Source organism: Macaca nemestrina, chromosome 12 (assembly GCF_043159975.1).
Source record: "Macaca nemestrina isolate mMacNem1 chromosome 12, mMacNem.hap1, whole genome shotgun sequence".
Classification (NCBI taxonomy): Eukaryota; Metazoa; Chordata; class Mammalia; order Primates; family Cercopithecidae; genus Macaca; species Macaca nemestrina.
The window spans coordinates 5885890-5907883 of NC_092136.1; the positions used below are offsets into that span (position 1 = coordinate 5885890).

Here is a 21994-nt window from a genome sequence, read left to right on the forward strand (position 1 = left end):
TGGATTTACAACCTATGGAGTACATAAGAGATTCTCTGCTTTACTTTGGGGCTAAATAAGCAAAGGGGGAAAAATGTAATTTTACCTGGTTTATGCAAATAATTGCCTCAATCCTGAGAACTATGACATCCTTTCTCCAAAAGAATGCAAAACTCTTCAGACTGACATTTGAAGACAGGGGCCTCATAATTAGGTGTCCAGGTGAGGGCAAAAGAGACACTCGTCTCAGGGCCTTGTGAGCACTCCCTTCTGTGTACGAGCAAGAAGAGAGCAGGAAGGGGCTTCCTGGGAAGAAGCCTGGGGACTCAAGACTGATTGTAAATGAGGCAGTGGGACCCAGGGGGCTTTCTCAGTGTCTTCCAGCCCTAATGAATGGTGATGACACACAGTTTAAATCGGGCACAGAATGGAGGAAGTGCAGAGGATAAATACAACATGCATTTTGTTTTCTAAGACTATACTTTTTAAAGTTTTAAAAATAAATTTATTTAAAGATACGTTTCCATTTTTGGAGAGAGGAGGGGACAAGGATATGAGGTTTAACTGTGATATATGCACAAAATCTGAAAACTTAATTGTATCTAGTACTGTTAATTTCTTCAAGCTACTGAGTAGAAGAGAAGTAGGCCAGTGATGGCTTTGCTGCCTGTTACTTTCCCTGTGAACAGCCTCCACAGGCCATGCTAATGAGTAACATAAAGAAAGATGGGACCTGGGAAAGCAAAGAATGTGGACGATGCAGAGATTATGACATTGCTTTTGAATTAGTTAAAACTGGTTACAAAATATTTTTTTTCAATACATGAAAAATCATGGTTGCCAACAAGACTTCAAATGTCAAGATCTCTGTAAGAAACTTTCTAGTTTACGGAAATTTGTCATTAAATGTATTTCACAATTGATAGCCTATAAAAATGAAAAGGAGTTCCATGACAATACCCCTGGCCAGCTGAGTGACAGCTATGGACGGCCTCCAGCCCATGGAGGCCAGCCCTACATTTTTGCACACTTCTAGGCAGACCTCGGCACTAGAGTCTGCCCAGTGAAAGTGGATTCCTTGTGGTAATAAGACCCAGACATGATTATAAGGGATGGTGATGTAAACCTTTAGAGAAAAAAAGAATCATTTTTATCTGGGGGCTGGCTGACTGGAACTTTAAAGATCCTTGCTAATTCTAAATATCCTTGCCTTTGACTTTGAACAGCTTGAGGGAGCCTTACCATCGGTAGTCAATGGGTCTGCTTTCCCCTCGGGATCAACTCTTCCAGGACCACCAAAAATAACTTTGGCTGGGTAAGGATTAGAAGCAATACGTTGTCACTCTAATGTAAGAATTTAAGAGACTTTTGGATACATTTATGATTTTCTTCTAAACTATAAAATGAGCTTCACTGCACACCTTCATGACTTCTGAGAAATGTTTTTACTGTCAGCAGTGCCACTAACAGTGTTGCTGTCTGTGTCTGGTTTCGTTGGGGTTGCAAACGCTGCTGGAAAGTCTGGCCCATAGTCTGTATCTGTCCCTGTCCTCCTGTCCGCTGTCCTATGTCAGTGTTTCTGAGGCTTGTTGCCATTTATAGCTCTGTCTTCATTCCATGTTGATTCAAACTGTGCTGGCCTCTCTTTTTTGCTGTCGTCCACGTAAATAATGGTGTGGCAGCCACGTAGCATGAACGGGGAGCTGCAGAGTGCCCTCCAGCCGCCTCTGCCCGCTGCCTTCTGTGCTGAGTTGGCTTGAGCTCTATGGCAGGTGCTAATGCATGATCTGTCTTCACATCTCCAGGTGGACATAGGCTGTGCTTATCTGGGACCTCATCTTGCCATTTCTTGCCTTGTCTTGTGTTTATAATTGTTGCTAATTAAACTAATCAGCTGGTTGAAATTGTCAGGTTAACATTTATGTATTAACAGTGGTTTGGGCAACCCTCTCCGTTCATTGAGCCCTGTAGTTGATTATGGAGATCAACATATTCCTACCTCCAGGAGGTATGTGTTTGTTTGTTTGTTTTCTCTTGTTTTTTGTTGTTGTTGTGGTTGTGGGTTTTTTTTTTGTTTTTTTGTTTTTTTTTTTTTTTTTTGAGACAGACTCTTGCTCTGTCACCCAGGCTAGAGTTCAGTGGCATAATCTCCGCTCACAGCAACATCCGCCTCCTGGGTTCAAGCAATTCTCCTGCCTCAGCCTCCCGCGTAGCTGGGACCACAGGCGCCCACCACCACACCTGGCTAATTTTTGTATTTTTTAGTAGAGACTGGATTTCACCATGTTGGCCAGGCTGGTCTTGAACTCCTGACCTCAGATGATCTGCCTGCCTCAGCCTCCCAAAGTGCTGGGATTACAGGCGTGCCTGGCCTGCCTGCAGCAGTTCTTTTGGCCCACAGTCTAAGACAAACACATACCCTGGGCCTGAGAGACAGCAGTCAAACACCTTACAGGATATAGCCCGCAGCCTCTAGTGCTTTCTAGGCTCCTGCAGAGTTCTGCCATCAGGCATGGCTTCGTGATGGCCTTGGTAAGTGTGAGGAGAGTGGTTTGGGGCTGGAATGAAAGGCTGTAAATCCGGAAACACACTGGAACCGATCAACACTATCAGCTCTCATGGTCACTGAAGGGCGTTGGTTGCTCCCTGGCACTGCTGCTTGAGCTTCTGCAGTGGCTCCTTTAGCTGTTGTAATTCTGTGCCCAGGCTGTTGACAACTTTTGCTGAGTTTGACGGAATAAGACCGTGGGCCCTGCTGCTTGCTTCACTCTCTGGGTGTGATGGATCGGTGAGGGTGCAGTTGCTATCATTGTAATTGGTCATCTCATCATGGCTGTTAACATTTCTGGACCAAACAAAAATGACTTCAGCAACTTCCAGATTCTGCTGTTACATTACACAGGATGATCTAAAAGGACACAGTTCTGAAGATACTCATTTTTCTTGTAATCTGGGGGCATCTGGTCGATAGTATTGACTCACTCTGAGCTGTATTGTGTCTAGAACATTCAAGGACATTTGATACTTCTCATACTTTAACTGTGTACTCTCCCAGTTACAGTGCCCTCTGAGGCTTCCATGTGGTGCAGCCGATGGGCATTTGCACAGAGGAGCAGTCATGAGAGAGTTTTCAGGGCAACTATTTCTCCTTTTCCCCCTTTTCATCTCCCCCTGCTCCCCATTCTCCTCCTCCTCCTTCCTCTTCTTGTCCCCTCATCCTCGTCTTTGTTCTCCTCCCCCTGCTCTTCTTCCTCTCTCCTTTTCCTCCTCCTCTATCTATACTAGATTTTTTTCAATCAGTCACATGTTTTTCTTTATTTTGAAGGTTACAAAAGATTTCTCTATTGTAAGTGGTGTGCCAGGAACAACATGAGATGTGTGTTTGTATTTTTTATGCACATAATTACTTGATCTGATGCCTCTCCACTTAATTGGGTCTGATGATTTTTATCTCGACATCTACAATGCTGATGATATGCTGGAATCTCTACCAATTTATTGTTAGTGGTAAGGAAGCAGTCAGAGAACGTTTTGCTGGTTGTTTCATTCTGTGTGAGTTCCCAACCAAGACTCTGTCAGCCCAGTGTGGTTCAGATGTATCTAACCTAGTAGAGGCCATAGAAGCAGTTCAGCTCAGGCTGGAGGCCAGCAGGCTGAGCGTGCGAGCTGACCCGATGGTCATTTGTTAGAGTTGGGGGGTGAACTGGCTAACTTATTAACTAGCTTATCATATTAATAAAAACTCTTTAATACAAATCCGTGTCCTGACACTCTGTAGCTTTAATAATCCCATTATCAATCTGGTAATAAATGTGAATTCTGACACATTGTTGATGCTACTGGTTTTAGTAACATAATGAACATCATAAAAGAGAATATTCAAGGGTCTGCTTCTCCGGCAATTTTTTTGCTAAAGATGAGGTTATCATGTTGTGGTGTAGTTTTTTTAGAAGGCTTTTCTGAGGCAGAGTTGTCCAGATCTTTTCTAACTCTTTAATTTTTAGATGGGCACTGACAGAGCAGTCTATCTGGAGCCATGGAAGTGATTTTCCACTTAGTGTCCACTGCAGTCAGAGACCCTCACTGCCCCGCACTCCGTGCTCATTCCTGATGAGTGTCTTTGCTGACGCTGTTATTTAAACTGGGCCGTCCTGTTGAGCAATAGTGAAGAAACCTTGCCGCCTTAAAAGCTGATGTCAAGTTCCACCTCCTTCAAGAGCATTTGGTTTTCACTTCTTCCATCTATGCTGAACTATGCTGCCTCTGAGTTTCTGCAGTGTTTACAGTCGGTATAGCACAGTGTGCTGGTTGATTATTCTGAGTTTCTGTGGCGTTTACAGTCAGTATTTCACAGTGTGCTGGTGGATTATTCTCTTATGTGCTGTAATGTTTCCATTGCCTATGTCTCGTATCCCTGCTGACTTGGTGGATTCCTCCAGGACAGGCACCATGTGTTAAATAGATAGTTATCCCTGGTGTCACCTGAAGCACTGACCATGGTCCTGGCCACGCAGTGATTTCTAGTAAATGCCTGCTGGCCTCCTCCTGCCTCTGTAGATACTCGTGGGCCTGTCACCCTCCCTCCACAGTTACAGTGGTTCCCCACTGGACTGCCTCCACAAGCCCCCACGCCACTTCCTCAAGGGAACAGTTTTTGTTCCTCTGGACAGGGAGGGCCGGTCCACCCTGTGCCCCAGCTCAGGGCAGGTCTGAGAGGGCCAAGGACAAGAGCAGTGAAGTAGCTGTCAGAGCCCCCTCTGAACAGGCCCAGGTCTGACCCACAGGTGAACAGGCCAGGTGGCAGGATGGCTAGACCTGCCACCTCTAGGCACCCATGAGGGCGGAAAGCTGTAACTCTCCTATCTCTAAAGGAAAAACCAAACTAGATGAATTCTCAATTAATACAGAATTCAGCAACATCGTCTTTATCTCTAAAATGGTAGCTTTCTCCAGAAGAAGTCAAAGTTAGCAGCTTGCCCCAGTTTCATGTGCCATGAGCTGTTTCCCATGGGGAGCAGGATGGGTCACTAAACAGAGGCACAGGTGGTGAGCGCAGGGGCAGCAGACCAGTCAGTCATGCACACCAGAGCAGTGAGGTGAGGGCAGGCCAAGTGAGGGGGATTTGGGGCTGACCTCAGCTCTGACAGCCAGTCGAGAGCTGAGTGTGCGGGTGCTCGGAGCACAGAGGACAGGGCAAAGACTTTGCCTCTCTTTAGGGCGTTTGTATTAGTTACCAACCCCTATGCTCCATGAGATGGCATGAGGCTGACAGCAAGCACGGACTGTGTGCCAGGTGCTGTTCGAGCTCTGGTAGGAAACCCAAGACTAAGATGCAGCCTTGCTCAGAAGTGGCCAGTGCGTCGCAGAGATGAGACCTGTGTACATGACTTCAAAGAGCACACTGATACAGATGCATGCCCACACTGGGTACAGGGACAGCCCTGTCACAGAATTCTAAATTAAATGCTGTATTCGTTTAGAATTCATCTAGTTTGGTTTTTGTCACATGGTGTTTTGTACACGTTCCCCTCCTTGTCACCACAGCCTATTGAACCACTTCCATTGCAAATGTTCTGAGCTCCTTGGTGAGTGTCTCTTCTGAGCAATGCTTGGGAACTTCTCCTGATGGTTTAAGGTGCAGCTGCCCTCACGTTCAGCAACACCCAGAGACACATTAGAGGAGGAGTTTGTTTCTTCTCTAATGCCCCTGAATATGACTTCTGAGCTAATCACAAAATGTAATTAGGAAGGAGTTGTAATAATCCCTTCCTAAAATGAGGAAAGTCCCCAGTGATCACATGGCACACTTAAGTGATTACTAACATGCTTTGATATTGTTAGTAATATTACAGCGTGGACTGCTTTAGCACTGGTATATCTGAAGACGAACGACGCTTTATCTATTGTTCTTTAATTTGTACTTCCTATTAGCATTCAGATTTTTTTGGGGGAAAGAGCTGTTCGGTGGGGAGAGGAGCACAAAAAAAAAATTAGAGGTTTAAACAGGTCAGGGGGAGAAGAACTCCAGGAAGACATCTTGGGAAGGGTGAAGAGCCTTAGGACCCCGCTCCGCACACACACTGACTCCCTGGAAGACATCTTGGGAAGGGAGAGCAGCCTTAGGACCCTGCTCCGCACACACCACTGACTTCCTGGAAGACATCTTGGGAAGGGAGAGCAGCCTTAGGACACCACTACACACACACACTGACTCCCTGGGCATGTGTGGCTGCGTTTGGTGGCGCTAGTTGCATCACATTGGAAACTCCCACTTCATGATTAGGCATCTATCAATAATATCTATAACTATCTGGTGTTGAGATTCTCACAATGTGTTGAAAAACACCAGATGCTTAGCTAATTCTCTATATAAGGAGTAACGATCTGAATACATTTTCTTTTTTAATCTTTGTAGAGTAACTCTTAGTTCATGGGACACAAAGTCTAAAAAGCCATGTAACTGTACCAAATCCCAGTGTCTGAAATTGTAAGTAATCACAAATCCTTCATTATTAAATATGAAATAAGGTTGCTTAGAAGTCAGTAAGTGGAGCATAGTCTAGAGAAACCAGAATGGCTAGCACTGCACGTGTTACAGTTACTTCTCAACAATCTTGTCCTGATGCTCGTTGTCCAGAACAGCGAGACCAGCGAGAAGCAGCCACTTTTGCATTAACCTGGTATGGATTTTTGTTATTATCTGGGCGAACTAATTTAGTCAAGATACTAGTGGCTCACACTTCAAGGGGCGTAATTTTTCTTGGGTTTTGGCTCGCATCCTCTAGCCCCTCAGACAAGTGCTAACCATGTCATTGTTGAGCGTTAACTGTAATATTTCCACATCCTATTTTTAAAAAGTTTTATGAATTGGTTTACTCTACATTGAAATTTTCTCAGAAAAGTTCTCCCCCAGCCAGGAGGTGTGGTCAAAGGGTGACAGGGCCGATTGTCACGTGGAGTCGGGGACTGGAAGTAGACGATGTGGCTGAAGTAGGAGGCGGATCTCAATGCCATGCTTGACAGCACTGGGTGCATCAGTTTCCTCGGCCGCCCTGCGAAAGTTGGCATCTGGTGTCTGTGCTGTCTGCCCTCCCTTAGCTCTTGCTGTGGGCTGCTCGCTTTCTGCTCTTATGTCTGCCTAGCCTTAAGTTACATGTTGAAAAGGGAAAACATTTCCTAGTCCCAATGTCTGATGACCCTAACCACAGTCTCCACGTGATTTTTCCATTGCAGAGCTCCTGCTGAAGTCACTGAGAGCCACAGTGACGGGACAGTGATGTGGGGGTGCACCAGTGGGTAGAAATCCAGAAGTCCATGAAACTTAGTTCACACAACCAAAGTGGAAAAACAAATTGATTTTTAAAAAGTAATTGCAGACAGTATAGGGTTGACTGTCTGAAAATATTTGAGCTATCATTGGTTTAGTCTATGAGGCCATATACTTCTCTGAACGTTGGAAATGCCATAACATGACTGATGAGGAAACTAAAGATGCAGCTCTGGGTAAGGAGGAGGAAGGACAGAGGGAGAAAGCCTGGACCCTGTGACGCTGTCAAGCCAGAGCAGCCTGCCCGGATGGAGATGTCGGATGCGGAGGAGGACCAGGTGGTGGTGTCCAGAGGACAGAGCTGTGCAGGGTGGTGGGCTCCTGGGGATGGGGGCTGCTCAGCTGCTGGCTGGGTGTGGGGGACCAGGCATGTCAAATGACCATGAAGCCTAGAGCAGGGTGTAGACTGTAACTGGGGGCAAAGTGAGGTAACTCCTAAGGACTTGGAAACCAGATGACTCTAAGAAAGGCTTAACTTGAATTACGTCAGAATGGAAGGCCAAAGAAACAGCTTCTTGTCTAGAAGCAGCTTCCTAGCTTAATTGGCCACCGACGCACGTAAGAAAGAATGGACCATCATAAGGGCGGTCGGTCAGCACTGGAACAGAGGAAAGGAGGCCCAGAGTGTGTCCAGTGCTGGCAGGTGACAGAGGCACCGTCTGTGAGGGCACAGAGCTGGCTTCTCCAGGGAAGTGCTGTGTGCGGTGGGCAAGAGACTTAGAGCCCTCCCAATCTACTCGATGACTACACACCTCGACTTCTGTGCTCAACATGCAACTGTCTGACCATTGACTTAGCTTCTTAGCAGCTCCATACTGAGAAATGAGAGGCCTTGGAGAAAGAATGTCAACATTTTGGGCACTGGAAAAGGATGTTATTTCCATCATAAATTGATGCATGACATTCTGATAATGCATTGTGATTTGGTTGGAATCAATCCATCACTGAGAAACCAGTCATCTCTGGAAATACTAATAAAGTGTGTGTTCTGCTTTTGGAAAAGCTAAGGAATAGGTAAATTCACCCAAGCAGTGAGGTCCCTTGGTGGCAGACCCCTGATCTTGTGCTGGTGTCTCTCCATACATGCCACCTGTCCTCGTGTGGAGACACTTGGCTCAGGTGAAGGAACAGAAGCAGGGGATCCTCCGTTGCTTGCTTCACTCGCACTTGTGGCATCATCGCCATCAATAACTTTCCATTTCCTTTACCTTTTTACTCCCCACAACTAAGTCACGAGCACAAGGCAATGGAATGTAATTTTCTTAGTGCGAGTTAGTCCCACTCTCATGGGAGTCTCTGCTGCATACAGGCTATGAGGGATTGTTATTATAATTGGCCATCAATAGAGAGAAAAACACATGACAGTACTTATTTTATTTTATAACATTTTTTTCAGACAGGGTCTCACTGTGTCACCTAGGCTGGTGTGCAGAGGTGCAATCGTGGCTTACTGCAGCCTCAACCCCCTGGGCTCAGGTGATCCTCCCAGCTCAGCCTTCAAAGTAGCTGGAACTACAGGCATGTGCCCTTATGCCCAGCTAATTTTTTTTATTTGTTTTTAGTGATGGCATGGGTAAAAATCGATTACTACAGGCAAGGCTCCAGTGGAAAGTGATAATATCCTGCTCCACTTCTCCCCATAGTCTGTCTCCCTCCAAGAAGCTTCCACTGTTAGCAACTTCTGCTTTCAGGTTTCCTGGGGGAACCTCCACACCTGTAAAGATTGTCTCCTGCCTCTTGCTGTGGTAGACAAGGGTTTTACTCGTTCATCTTCCTCCTCCAAATAGAGCTGGAACTACCCTTTTTAGTCCCTCTCTTAGTGCCTTACCCCTGAAACTTGAAACAATGAATCCCAACTTTTTGTTGTTGTTTCATTAGCCATAAAAAATTGGGAATTATTTTTAAACGAATAATTAATCTGCATGATTAAAATGGTATTGATGTAAACTGAAGAGGTAGTTAAATGTTTTCTGATTATTTTATTGGAAACGTATTGATGGATTTTAAATTTTTTTTTTTTTCTTGAGATGAAGTCTTGCTGTTGTTGGCCCAGGCTGGAGTGCAGTGGCGCAATCTCGGCTCACTACAACCTCCGCCTCCCGGGTTCCAGCAATTCTACTGCCTCAGCCTCCGGAGTAGCTGAGATTACAGACAACTGCCACCACGCCCAGCTAAGTTTTGTATTTTTAGTAGAGGCAAGGTTTCACCATGTTGGCAAGGCTGGTCTCGAACTCCTGACTTCAGGTGATCCACCCGCCATGGCATCCCAAAGTGCTGGGATTACAGTCATAAGCCACCATGCCTGGCCAGATTTTTAAAGTAATTAACATCTACCTTTCCAGTACTGTTACAAATGTGTTTCTTAACCATTTTTGTATATGTTAAACATTGATTTGCTATGTAGTTTTTTAAAGCAACTGTAAAATATAAAACTTAATACTTTAATGTAAAATATAAAATATTAAAACGTTTATAACAGGCCTTTTTTGGTGTAGGCAGCAACATACAGGCATGCGTTGGAGGTACTGCAGCTTCAGCTCCACAACCACAACAGAGCAAATCACAATAAAGCAAGTCACACAAGGTTTTTGGTTCCCTAATGCATGTAGAAATTATGTTCATATAACTATAAACATGCTGTAGTTGAATCAGTGTGCAATAGCATTCTATCTAAACAGTACATACCCTAATTTAAAAACACTATTTCTAGAAAATGCTAACAATCATCTGAGTCTTCAGCGAGTTGTCAGCTTCTAGCTGATGGAGGGTCTTGCCTTAATGTCATGGCTATTGACTGATGTGGGTGGTGGGGGGCTGAAGGCTGGGGTTGCAGTGGCAGTTCCTGAAAATAAGACAATGCGGTTTGGCATATCAACTGACTCTTCCTTTCAGGAAAGATTTCTCTGTAGTACGTGATGCTGTTTGATAGCATTTTACCCACAGTAAAACTTTCAAAATTGGAGTTAATCCTCTCAAGCCCTGCACTGCTTTATCTACTCAGTTTATGGAATATTCTAGATCCTGTATTGTCATTTCAGCAGTGTTCACAGCATCTTCACCTTGAGAAACCACTTTCTTTGCTCATCTGTAAGAGGCAACTCCTCATTCATTGAAGTTTTATCCTGGTAATGAAACAATTCATTCACATCTTCAGGTTCCATTTCTAATTCTAATTATCTTGCTATTTCTACATCTGCAGTGACTTCCTCCACTGAAGTCTTGAACCCCACAAAGTCATCCACGAGGGTTGGAATCAACTTCTAGCCTCCTTTCAATGTTGATATTTTTATTTCCTCCCATGAATCATGAATATTTTTAATGGCACATAGAATGGAATAATTTCCAGAAGGTTTTCAATTCACTTTGCCCAGATCCATCAGAGGAATCACTATCAATAGCAGCTATAGATTTATGAAATGTATTTCTTTTTTTTTTTTTTTTTGAGACGGAGTCTTGCTCTGTCGCCCAGGCTGGAGTGCAGTGGCCGGATCTCAGCTCACTGCAAGCTCCGCCTCCCCAGTTTACGCCATTCTCCTGCCTCAGCCTCCCGAGTAGCTGGGACTACAGGCGCCCGCCACCTCGCCCGGCTAGTTTTTTGTATTTTTTTAGTAGAGACGGGGTTTCACCATGTTAGCCAGGATGGTCTCGATCTCCTGACCTCGTGATCCGCCCATCTCGGCCTCCCAAAGTGCTGGGATTACAGGCTTGAGCCACCGCGCCCAGCCGAAATGTATTTCTTAAATAATAAGACTTGAAAGTCAAAATGACGCCTTGATCCATGGGCTACAGGATGGATATTGTGTTTGAAGGCATGAGAACAAAATTAATCTCCTTGCACAGCTCCATCAGAGTTCTTGGGGGGCCAGGTACCCGGTCAATGAGCAGTAATATTTTGAAAGGAATCTTTTTCTGAGTAGTAGGTCTCCACAGTGGGCTGAAAATATTCAGTAAATCATGCTGTAAACAGATGTGCTGTCATTCAGGCTTTGTTGTTCCATTTGTAAAGCACAAGGCAGAGTAGTTTTAGCAACATTCTTAAGAGCCCTAGGATTTTCAGAATGGGAAATGAGCATTAGCTTCAACTTAAGGTCACCAACTACATCATATCCCAGTAAGAGGGCCAGCCTGTCCTTTGAAGCATTGAAGCCAGACATTGACTTCTCTTCTCTAGCTGCAAAAGTTCTAGGTGGCATCTTCTTCTAATAGAAGGCTGCTGCATCTACACTGAAAACCTGTTGTTCAGTGTAGCCACCTTTATCAATGATCTCAGCTGGATCTTCTGGAGAACTTGCTGCAGCTTCTCCATCAGCACTTGCTGCTTCTCCTCGTACTTTTCTGTTATGGAGGTGGCGTCTTTCCTTAAACCTCATGAACCAGCCTTTGCTAGCTTCCAACTTTTGATGTGCAGCTTCCTCACCTCTCTCAGCCTTAATAGAATTGACAAGCTTTAGTGCCTTGCTCTGGATTAGGCTTTGGCCAGTTTCATCTTCTCTCCAGACCTCTCAGGCTTTCTTCATGTCAGCAATGTTTTGCTTTCTTATAATTTGTGTGTTCACTGGAGTAACACTTTTAATTTCCTCCAAAAGCTTTTCCTTTGATTCACAGCCTATCTTGGCTTTCAACATGCCTTCCTCACTAAGCTTAATCTTTTGATTTAAAGTGAGAGACATGGGACTCTTCTTTTCTCTTGAACACTTAGAGGTCATTGTAGAGTTGTTAATTAGAGTAATTTCAATACTGTTGTGTGTCAGGGAATAGGGAGGCCTGAGAAGAGGGAGAGATACAGGGAACCGCCAGTTGGTGGAGCAGTGAGAACACACTCAGCATTCATCGGTTAAGTTCGTGCTCTTATATGGATGTGGCTCGTGGTACTCCAAAACAATTACACTAGTGACATCAAAGAACACAGATTGCAGATCACTATAACAGACATAACAATAATGAAAAGGTTTGAAACATTACAAGAATTACAGGAATGTGATAAAGAGACATGAAGTGAGCGCATGCTCTTGGAAAATGGCACCAATAGACTTGCTTGATGCAGAGTTGACACAAACCTTCAATTTGTTTTATAAAAAAAGCATTACCTGTGAAGCCCAATAGAACAAAGTACAGTAAAATGAGGTTTGCCTGTAAGTGTTAGATTATACGTTTTTGGACAATTATTTCATAGAGTGAGAAGGAGCACGGTCCACTAGAATGGAGAGAGTTTTCTTCCTCTCAGAAAAGCAAGAATTGGTTTTATACCATGAGTGTAGATATTTTTTAGGACTTTTTTTTTGTTTTTTGTTTTGTTTTTGTTTTTGACACAAAGTCTGGCTCTGTTGCCCAGGCTGGACTGCAGTGGTGTGATCTTGGCTCACTGCAGCGTTTGCCTTCCAGGTTCAAGCAATTCTCATGCCTCAGCCCCCCGAGTAGCTGGAATTACAGGCATGCACCATCATGCCCAGCTAATTTTGTATTTTTAGTAGAGATGGGTTTTCACCATGTTGGCCAGGCTGATCTTGAACCCCTGGCCTCAAGTCATCCGCCCACCTTCCTAAAGTGCTGGAATTACAGACGTGAGCCAATGCACTTGGCCTTTTAGGACAGCTTTAATTAGCCCTTCATATATTGATTGACTTTAAGAAAATCCAGACTCAGTTTCATTATTTTTGAGACAGGATCTCACTCTGTCACCCAGGCTGGATGAATTGATATGGAGAGGTGGTATGATCATAGCTCAATGCAGCCTTGACCTCCTGGGCTCCCGCAATCCTCCTGCCTCAACCTCCTGAGATCACAGGCCAGCTTTTAAAAAATTTTTTATTTTAGAAATAGGGTCTCATTATGTTGCCCAGGCTGATCTCAAATTCCTGAGCTCAAGGAATCCTCCCCCCTCGGCATCCCAAAGTGCTGGTATTACAGGTGTAAGCCACTGCACCCAGCCCAAACCCTAAGATTTCAGGCATAGATTGTACAGTCTGTGATACTGTTTCTTCATGTGGCCTTTTGTCTCTGATTAACTAGATTAATTATTGCCATCAGAATTCTGATGGAGCAGAAGGTCAAATCTGGATGGTCATTTTTTTGGTAGTCTCTTGTTGCTTACTCACACTTTTGATGTCTTATTTTATATTTAAAAATATTAAATATCTTCTCTGTAGCTCCTAACTAAAGTAAAGTCTCTGTCTCATTCTGTGTTTGTTTCATCTCTTGAATTTTTCCCTTTATGGTTGGGACCTCACATATTTTGTGATTTTTTTAAACTGTGAATTATAATCACTGGGCCTTTCCCTGTGGGAGTTCTTCAAGGCTTGTTTTGAGAATGTGCTCTTCAGAGAAGGTTTGTTTGCTTCCACTTGGAGCTTGGTGGCACTTCCAACTTCGACGACTTACAATTTTTGGCTAATTTTTTTTTATTAGGCTGCACAGTATGAATTCAGATTTCAACTTGAAGTGAGCCTCCTCCCCTCCCACCAGCCAGGATCACACACACATTTCCTTGCTGTTTGTTTTCAGGGCATTTGTTCCCAGGGTGGAGCCCTCTGCAGTTCTGGTCCATGTGTAGATCCTACAGCAGACCTTCTACCTCGAGTGTGCTTTTGACTGGGGTTAATATACGTAAAGCACCTAGAGCACAGCCCAGCAGATTGCACTTGTCCTTGTAAGCGTTTGACATTGTTAGGGTTGTCGTAGTTCCCCCTTTCTCCTCCACGCAGCAGTTAACTAGCGCCTTTGGTTGCTGGGATCAGCAGAGGCTTCAGAGGTCACTTTGGGCTTCAGTTTTGGCCCTCTGAATTTTGCCCTTTCTTGGGTTTCCTTAATTTTTTACCAGTTCAAATAGCCATCTAAAAGGTTTTAAATATTTAATTCAATGTTATTAAGTGTTTTATAGTAAGCAATATGTCAGGATGGACAGTGAATTAAGAATGAGTTTAGAATATATGTCATTGAGCTGGGCATGGTAGCTTACACCTGTAGTCCCAGCACTTTGGGAAGCTGAAGCAGGAGGGTTATTTGAACCGAGGAGTTCGAGACCAGCCTGGGCAACATAGTGAGAACCCATTTCAAAAAAAACAAACTGTATTTTAGGTCTTTTCAACCACAAGACTCTAAAATTTCAGGATTCAATATGCCTGTGGGAAGTGAATTTGACAGAGGGTATCATGAGTATTTCCTTGAACATTATCGTTACCCTCTCAGCAAGCCACAGGGCAGGATGACCCAAAAAGTGTTGCAGTGTTGCCAGTGTGCCCGCACTGAGGCAATCTGCACCTCCAGGACAGCGCCTTTAATGGAATGATGCTCACTGTAATCTAGATCAAGGTGGGATAAATGTTAGAATTTCTACTAAAAGTTTTACATTTCTGCTTTTGTCATTGAGCTTTAAAACACTTGGAATTGATTTTCATGAATGGCATTAGGTAAGGATTCAATTTTATTTTTTTCCATATGGACAATTAATTGTCTAGCACCATATATGGCAAAACACGGACACAGTCCACAATATCTGCAGTGCAGCCCCATCAGCTCTCAGGGTTTGATTACATATGGGTCTGATCTGGGGTTCTCAATCCCACTCCAGGCGTGAATCTTGCTGCTTATTTGTAATGATTTGTCTGTGGATTTCCTTCAACTTTCTATTTAAACAATAATCTTGTCACAGATATTGGACCGTGGTACCTTCCCCATCTTTGTACTCTTTTCCTTTTTCCTTGCCTTATTATACTGTCTAGAACCTCATAGTGATGAATGGAAGTTCTGGTTTGGGGCACTGTTGAATTGCTCCTAAATTCTAAATACTTCTAAAATTGCCTTGCCTTGCCCTAAATAAGACAGTTGCCGTAGGTTTTTGAGAGATGCCATTATTAGGTAGAATACATACTCAGATGCTATAACCAAGACTCAAAACTACAACCATTTCAGGACTAATGTGGTGGCTAATCAATATTATTGTCTCAGATTTCTATCTTAGTTGCCCTGACATCTTCAATGGAGGGCTTGTATTTTGTGGTCTAAGAAGGCTGCACCAGCCCCTACCCTTACATTCATCTTCCAGACACTGGGGAAGAGAAAACAGGAACGCGAGTGCACATTCCTTAACCTTTCATGGCAAGACCAGCAATTGCCAAAATCACTTCCACTGATAGCCCTTTGGCCAGAGCCTAGTCATGTGGTCAGGCCAACTATATAGGAAGCTGGGAAATGCACTCTTGAGGTGAGCCAACCACATGCTCCACTACAGTTGCTGCCACTGTCGGATAAGGGGAAGTGGCTGTTGCAGGACTGACGCCTTCTCTGTTACGTGCCCTTCTAAGGTTAAGGATGCTTCCTTCTATTCCTAGTTTCCTAAGGAATTTGCTATTATTATAATTATCAGAATTATAATAAAGGACTGGTGAATTTTATTGAGTGCCTTTTTATGTATTTGTTGAAATGATCAGATTGTTTTCCTCTTTTAATCTCATAATATATCTATGACAACAAACTTTCCAATGTTAATCTGCCTTTGCATTCCAGGGATTAAGCCCAATTTGATCATTATGTTATCTATATCAATAATATCAATATTAGTATCAAAAGATACTAATATTATCTTTTGTATGCACAGCAAGATTTAGCTCTTTAGGATTTTTGAATCTTTGTTCACAAGTGAGATACACCTGTAATGTTTCTTTCTCATACATTCTTTCATTTTGGTATCAATATTGTATTGCCTAATAAAATGCATTAGTTAGGCTTCCCCATCCCAACCCCACTGGCTTCTTTTTCTCTAGCCTCTAAAAAAGTTTGGGTAAGGTAGGATTTATTTATTCATTGAACATTTGAAAAAACTTGTCTGAAAAACTTTCTGGGTTTGGTGTCTATCAGAGTTGGAGTGGTGAAGGTGATAGGTTACTCATTCACTTTCTTTTGTAGTTAATATTTTCTTTTTTGTTTCTTCTTGAGTCAATTTTGATATTTTATGTTTTTCTTAAAAAGTATTGAATTCTCAAAACTTTCAAATTTACTCATATATTCCTGTTCATATATTCTATATTTAAAGTTGAACTCTGTATCTATAATTATGGTCTTTGACCTTTTCTAGACTTTCTCGATCAGTTCCAGGAGAGGTTGTCTATTTTGTCAGCCTTCTCAGAGCACCACCTTTTGGTTTTATTGATTTTCTTGGTTGTGGTTCATGAAGTACATTAATTTCTGCTCTTTACTGCTGTCTTTATTATTTCCTTCTCTTGTTTTACTAGCTTTTTGTGTTAACTGCTTACCTTATTATTTTCAACCTTTAAAATCTTTTTTTTTTTTTTTAGGAAATTCATTTAAAGCTATAAATTACCCCTATGGACTACTTTAATGCATCTTACAAGAGTTGATAGGCAGTACTTTCACTATCATCCATTTGAAATAGCTTTTCATTTTTATTGTAATGTTCTCTTTACCTCATGAGTTATTTAGATGTACATTTCATTGTGTCCACATTTGTATTATATATACGTGTATGTGTATGTATGTGTATATATTTTTAAATGATATTTTAATTGCTAATTTTTTCATTTAATTACTCTGTAGACAATGTAGTCTGCGTATCAATTCTTTGAAATTAATGAACACTTCCTTTATGACCTAATGTAATCAATTTTGAAAATATTCTATATTAATTTGAAAAACATGTATATTCTCTATTTGTTGGGGGCAGTTATCTATCCATTCATTGGTTTATTTTGTTGTTTAAATCTGCTAATTGCTTATTCAATTTTGTGTGATTTTATGTTTTTGATAAAGATGTGTTGAGATCCCTCACTTAAGATTATGAATTTGTCTCCTTTTTCCTTATAATTCTATTTTGGTTTATATATTTCAAATCTATAGCATGAAGGTCATACAAATTCATGATTGTTACATCTTCTTGGTGAATTATTCCATCAGTTGTTAATGACTATGCCTCTGTATCTTGACGCATTTTGCCTTCAGTTCTTTCCTGTCTGACGGTAATGTTGCTGCATCGTGTTTTCTTTTCCGGTGCAGTACTAGTGAGTTAGGCTTTAGAATGTTCCTTTAGTTTTGCACTTTCTGTGTGGCAGTTTTGTTTTCGGTGTGTCTTCTGTAAGCTAAATATAGCTGAATCTTTTGAAAAGCAAATCTAATAACCCATGTTCAGTAGGTTTCTTTAATCTATTTGCATTCTTTGTCTGATATTGACACATAGGGACTTATTTGTAGCAACTTATTGTTTTTTGAAATTTTAACTTTTATTTAGGTTCCTTTTCCCCATTCAGATGGCAGCATTCCATACATTCTGCTCTGTGCCTTGTCTTTTAAGATTGTGGCAAAATATGCATAACATAAAATTTACTGTTTTAAACCTTTAAAGTATACAATTCAGTGGCATGAGATATATTCACAGTGTCACGCAACCACCATCACTGAATTTTTCCAGAACTTTTTCATCATCTCAAACAGAGATTCTGTACCCATCAGACTCTCCATCATCCCCTTTCCCCAGTCTCTGGTAACCCTCATTTTACTTTCTTTCTTTTGACTGTTCTAAGTCCGTCACATAAATGGACTCATACAATTTCTGTCCCTTTGTATCTGGCTTAGTTCACTTAGCACAGCGTTTCTAAAGTGCCGTCCATGTTGTAGCATGTGTCACAATGTCCTCTCTTCTTGCAACTGCATAATATTCCATTGTACGGATGAACCACGTTTTGTTTACCCTAATGCTGCAATGGACATTGATGTAGCAAGTATCTGGTCGAGTCCCTGCTTTCACTTCTTTTGCGTACATACCCAGAAGTGGAATTGCTGGATCATACAGTAACTTTCTGAGGAACCACAGTATCTTTCCATAGTGGCCATACCATTTTACACCCCCGCTAGGAATGTACAATACCATCTTATTTTGCGTTTTCTGATTACTGCTTTTTCTCTGCTTACTTTTGTCTGATTTATGTTTTGGAAAATTAGTGCTAATGGCAAAGTGGAAGAAGTTGAAAGCGAGGTTAGTTAGGAGGCTGTTGTAGGAGCACAGACCTGAACCCAGGCAGGGGTGGTAACAATGAAGGAAAAAAACACAGATTCGAGACATTTCCAACATATGCATTGTATCATTTTTTTCACTCATTTATTCATTCATTCCATAAATATTTTTGAATGCCCATGATCTCAGGAACAGGAAAGACGGCAGTGAGCAAGAGAGTTATGGTCCCTTCCCTCCCAGCACTCACAGTCTAAAGTGATTATTCTCGTATGAATCATCACGTAATTAAAGGTCAGAGTGGAACCGTGGAATATGTGGCAAAGGAGCAGTAATGGGCTGAGGGGGTGGGATGTGTTGAGCAAGCATGGCAGTCAGGGAAGGCTTCCCTGAGGAGGTGTGTTTGGATTAGGGGGAATTCACTGGGTGGAGGTGGATTGAAAGTGGATGCTAAGAGTGTTGTAGGCAGAGGAAACCACAGGTGCAAAGGCCCTGCGGCAAGAGAGGGAGGGTGAATGGTTCCAGGAAAAGAAAGAAGACCAACACCACTGCTACAGTATTGTTTATATTTCCACGATATATAAAACATCTACATGTTCAGTGTAAAGTGAATTTTTATATAAATCAAGGTGCTGCTATATTATGGGGTATGTACAGCAATTAAAATGGTATATAAATCTATTTACACGGGAAACATTCATAACATACTGATGAGTAATAAAAGCAAGATGTTATCTATCTTACTTATATTGATAAGTAATAAAAGCACACTGAAACAGTTTGTATAATATCTTATTTTTGTTTACATATAATCTGTAACCAAACAACATATACTTATTTCAGTATGTATAGTTTTACAGAAAAAGTCTGAAATATATTCACCAAATGATCATCTCTAGGGAATGAGATTCAGATTGGATGTAATTTGTTTCTTTTTACTTATTTGTATTTTAAAAAATTCCACAATAAATATGATTTATATTTATCAAAAATAAAATTAATAAAAGATATTTCTGAGCCAGAATCAGTAGATTTGGCAACCCTTGGATATGGGGAAAGAGAGCAAGGTAATTGTCAGAACTGACACAGGGGCTGTGTTACTGGGCAGATGGTAACACCATGGATGGAGAGCAGGCACAGGAGGAGAGAGCAGCTGGAACAGTGCAAGGGGTGCAGGTGAAGACCGTGGGTGGAGGGCTGGACATGCTGAATCGAAGGTAGAGATTTCTGACTGGAAGCTGGGATGTGGTTCTGGAACACAGTAGGGTCCAAAGCTCTCAAGAAGGGTGAAGAGAGCCCTGGGTTTTCCAATAAGGAGCTGGTTGATTGCCTTTGAGAGTCTGTGGGCAGGAGGAAGAAATCTGAATGCAATAGGTTAAAGGATGAATGGGAGATGAGGAATGATAAGAGCACATGTGGACAGCCCACCCTTTCATTTGGGAAAGGAGACAATAAGGATTTTAGGGTCTGGAGTATGAGACAGAGAACAGGTTTGGTGAAAACAGATTTTAAAATCTTCAAAAGATTAAAATCTTCAAAAGCAAGAGTTGATAAAATCACTCAGCAAAAGAGTATACAGTGAAAAAAAGAAATGTGCCTAGCCTGGACCTTGGTGAGTAAACACACTTTTACTGGGTATACAATTCTAGGTTGTCAGGTTTTTTTCTGCCAATGCTTTGAAAATAGTCTGCGGTTTCCCATTATATCTAACAAGAAGTCAGCTGTGAGTCTAGGTAACGTATCTTTGTTCTCTGGTGCATTTGAGATTTTCTTTTTGCCTTTGGTTTTTCTTTTTGTTTGTCTTTCTTAGAGTTCATTAGGTTTCCTAAATCTAAGCATCCACAGCTATCGTCAGTTCTGGAAAACTCATGGATATCCTCACTCCAAAGATGCCTCTCCCCCATTTTCTCTCCTCTCTCCTTCCGTAATGCTCATCAGACAGACACGTTAGCTCCTCTAACTCTTGATTGTTTCTCTTAACTTCTCTTGTATATTTGCGGTCTGTCTTTCTGTGCTGCATCTAGACTAATCTCTTTATCTTTTAGTCTTTCTTAATCTCAGTATATTATTTTTATCCAAATCACACACACACACACATATAGTTTAGAGAGCCAGATAATTGTACCAGGCTTGTGACAAAAAATAGTAGTACCCTGACTATTGTTCCTTATCTTCTGCCCTCCAGGAACTTTCAACTCTTTTAACTGAATCTTTTAATATTTGCTTCCATAGGTATAAATAACAGGTCTGAATTACTCCTCGGCTTTTCAGTTTGGTGTGATCTATTGTTTTTGTACCATGGGAAATGTGGATTTAGCTTTATTTCCTCTCCCACTCACATACCAACCCCTCCCAACACACACATTTCCCACACCCAGACGTGAGATAGACTTGGTTAGATTAGCATTGAGTCTTGACATTTTATGACGATGAAAACTCTGGTCCCTGCTGAGCCTGTATGAATTACCCTTTCCTGAACTTCTTTACCTTTCCCTTCCTGTTCAGACCCAGTACTTAGTCTTCTATGCACACAACACTAACGTAACCCTCACCTCTCCTCTGGTTGTGTAACGGTTTTCTCAACATGCCCAGACATGGGGGCACTGTCTGTCCTGTCGTGAAGGCTTTTCCCGAGCTGCCTGGCTGGGGCTCGTTTCCAGGCCGGTGTGCAGCTCCTGTCTTGGACTCCACTCTGCCATCATGCTGAGGGGTTCACCAGCTTCTTTCTCATGTTTGGGCTCCTGACTCCTGGAGCCCGCATCTTCCTCGTGAGATTCACAGCCTCATTTTGGCACAGTGCCTTCTCTAGTAGCTTCCATGAGGAAGAGTATATGGGATGTAATTTTTTCAGACCTTATGTGTTGAAAAATATCTTAGTCTATCCTCATGGTTAGATGATAATTCAGATTGGGAGTAGAACTTGAGGTTGGAAATCGTTTTTCTTTGGATGTTTGAAGGCCTTGCTGCATTTCTTCTAGCTTCCAATGTTGCTGGTGGAATTTTGACATCATGTTTTTCTTGATCCTCTGTATGAAAACTGTTTTATTCTTTCTAGAAACATAGAGGATCATCTCTTATTCCCGGTGCTGCAGAATGTGCTCATGCTGTCTTGGTTCCAGTCTCTTTTCTAGCTACTGTGCAGAGCCCAAGGTGGGTCCTTTCCCTTCAGAAACTCATGGCCTTGAGTTCTGGGAAATGTTCTGGAATTATTGTATCCCCTTCATTCTTAATATTCAGTATTTCTGGAACTCTTACTGCATAAATGTTGGATTTTCTAGTCTGGCCCACTGTTGCTTTCTCCTCTGATTAGTTCTAGTTTTCATACTTTCTAGGTCTTTCATCACTGTGATTACTTTTTTGCTTCCTAAAACATCTTTTGTCGTATCCTGAGATTTTTTATAAGAATCATTTTCCTGTTTCATAGATCAATAATTTTTCTTAGTCTCTCTAAGGCCGTTGATACCACCTTTCTCCTAGTTTTCTTTTCCATGCATGGTCCGTTTCTCTAGGCCTCTGTCTTTCATACCCTGGAAGATTTCCTAATGTGTCTGCGGATCCCTGGGCATCACTTGGTTCACACTTAAGAATGAGGTGTGGGCCGGGCGTGGTGGCTCATGCCTGTAATCCCAGCACTTTGGGAGGCTGAGGTGGGTGGATCACGAGGTCAGGAGTTCAAGACCTGCCTGGCCAACATGGTGAAACCCCATCTCTACTAAACAGATACAAAAATT

At 42.2% G+C, this 21994-nt stretch overlaps 1 protein-coding gene across 6 annotated transcripts in view; it reads left to right on the plus strand.

The window, feature by feature from the left end:
• LOC105469712 (testis expressed metallothionein like protein) overlaps positions 1-21994 on the plus strand; it is a 62552-nt gene that overhangs the window by 14396 nt on the left and 26162 nt on the right. For 4 of the 6 annotated variants that reach the window (XM_071074135.1, XM_071074132.1, XM_071074134.1 and 1 more), the window contains exons 5-6: positions 1206-1294; positions 6395-6466. In XM_071074135.1, the coding sequence (XP_070930236.1) occupies positions 1206-1294; positions 6395-6466 (161 nt within the window). The remainder of the gene's footprint in view (positions 1-1205; positions 1295-6394; positions 6467-21994) is intronic. The other 2 variants (XM_071074136.1, XM_071074137.1) reach the window with 1 other exon arrangement.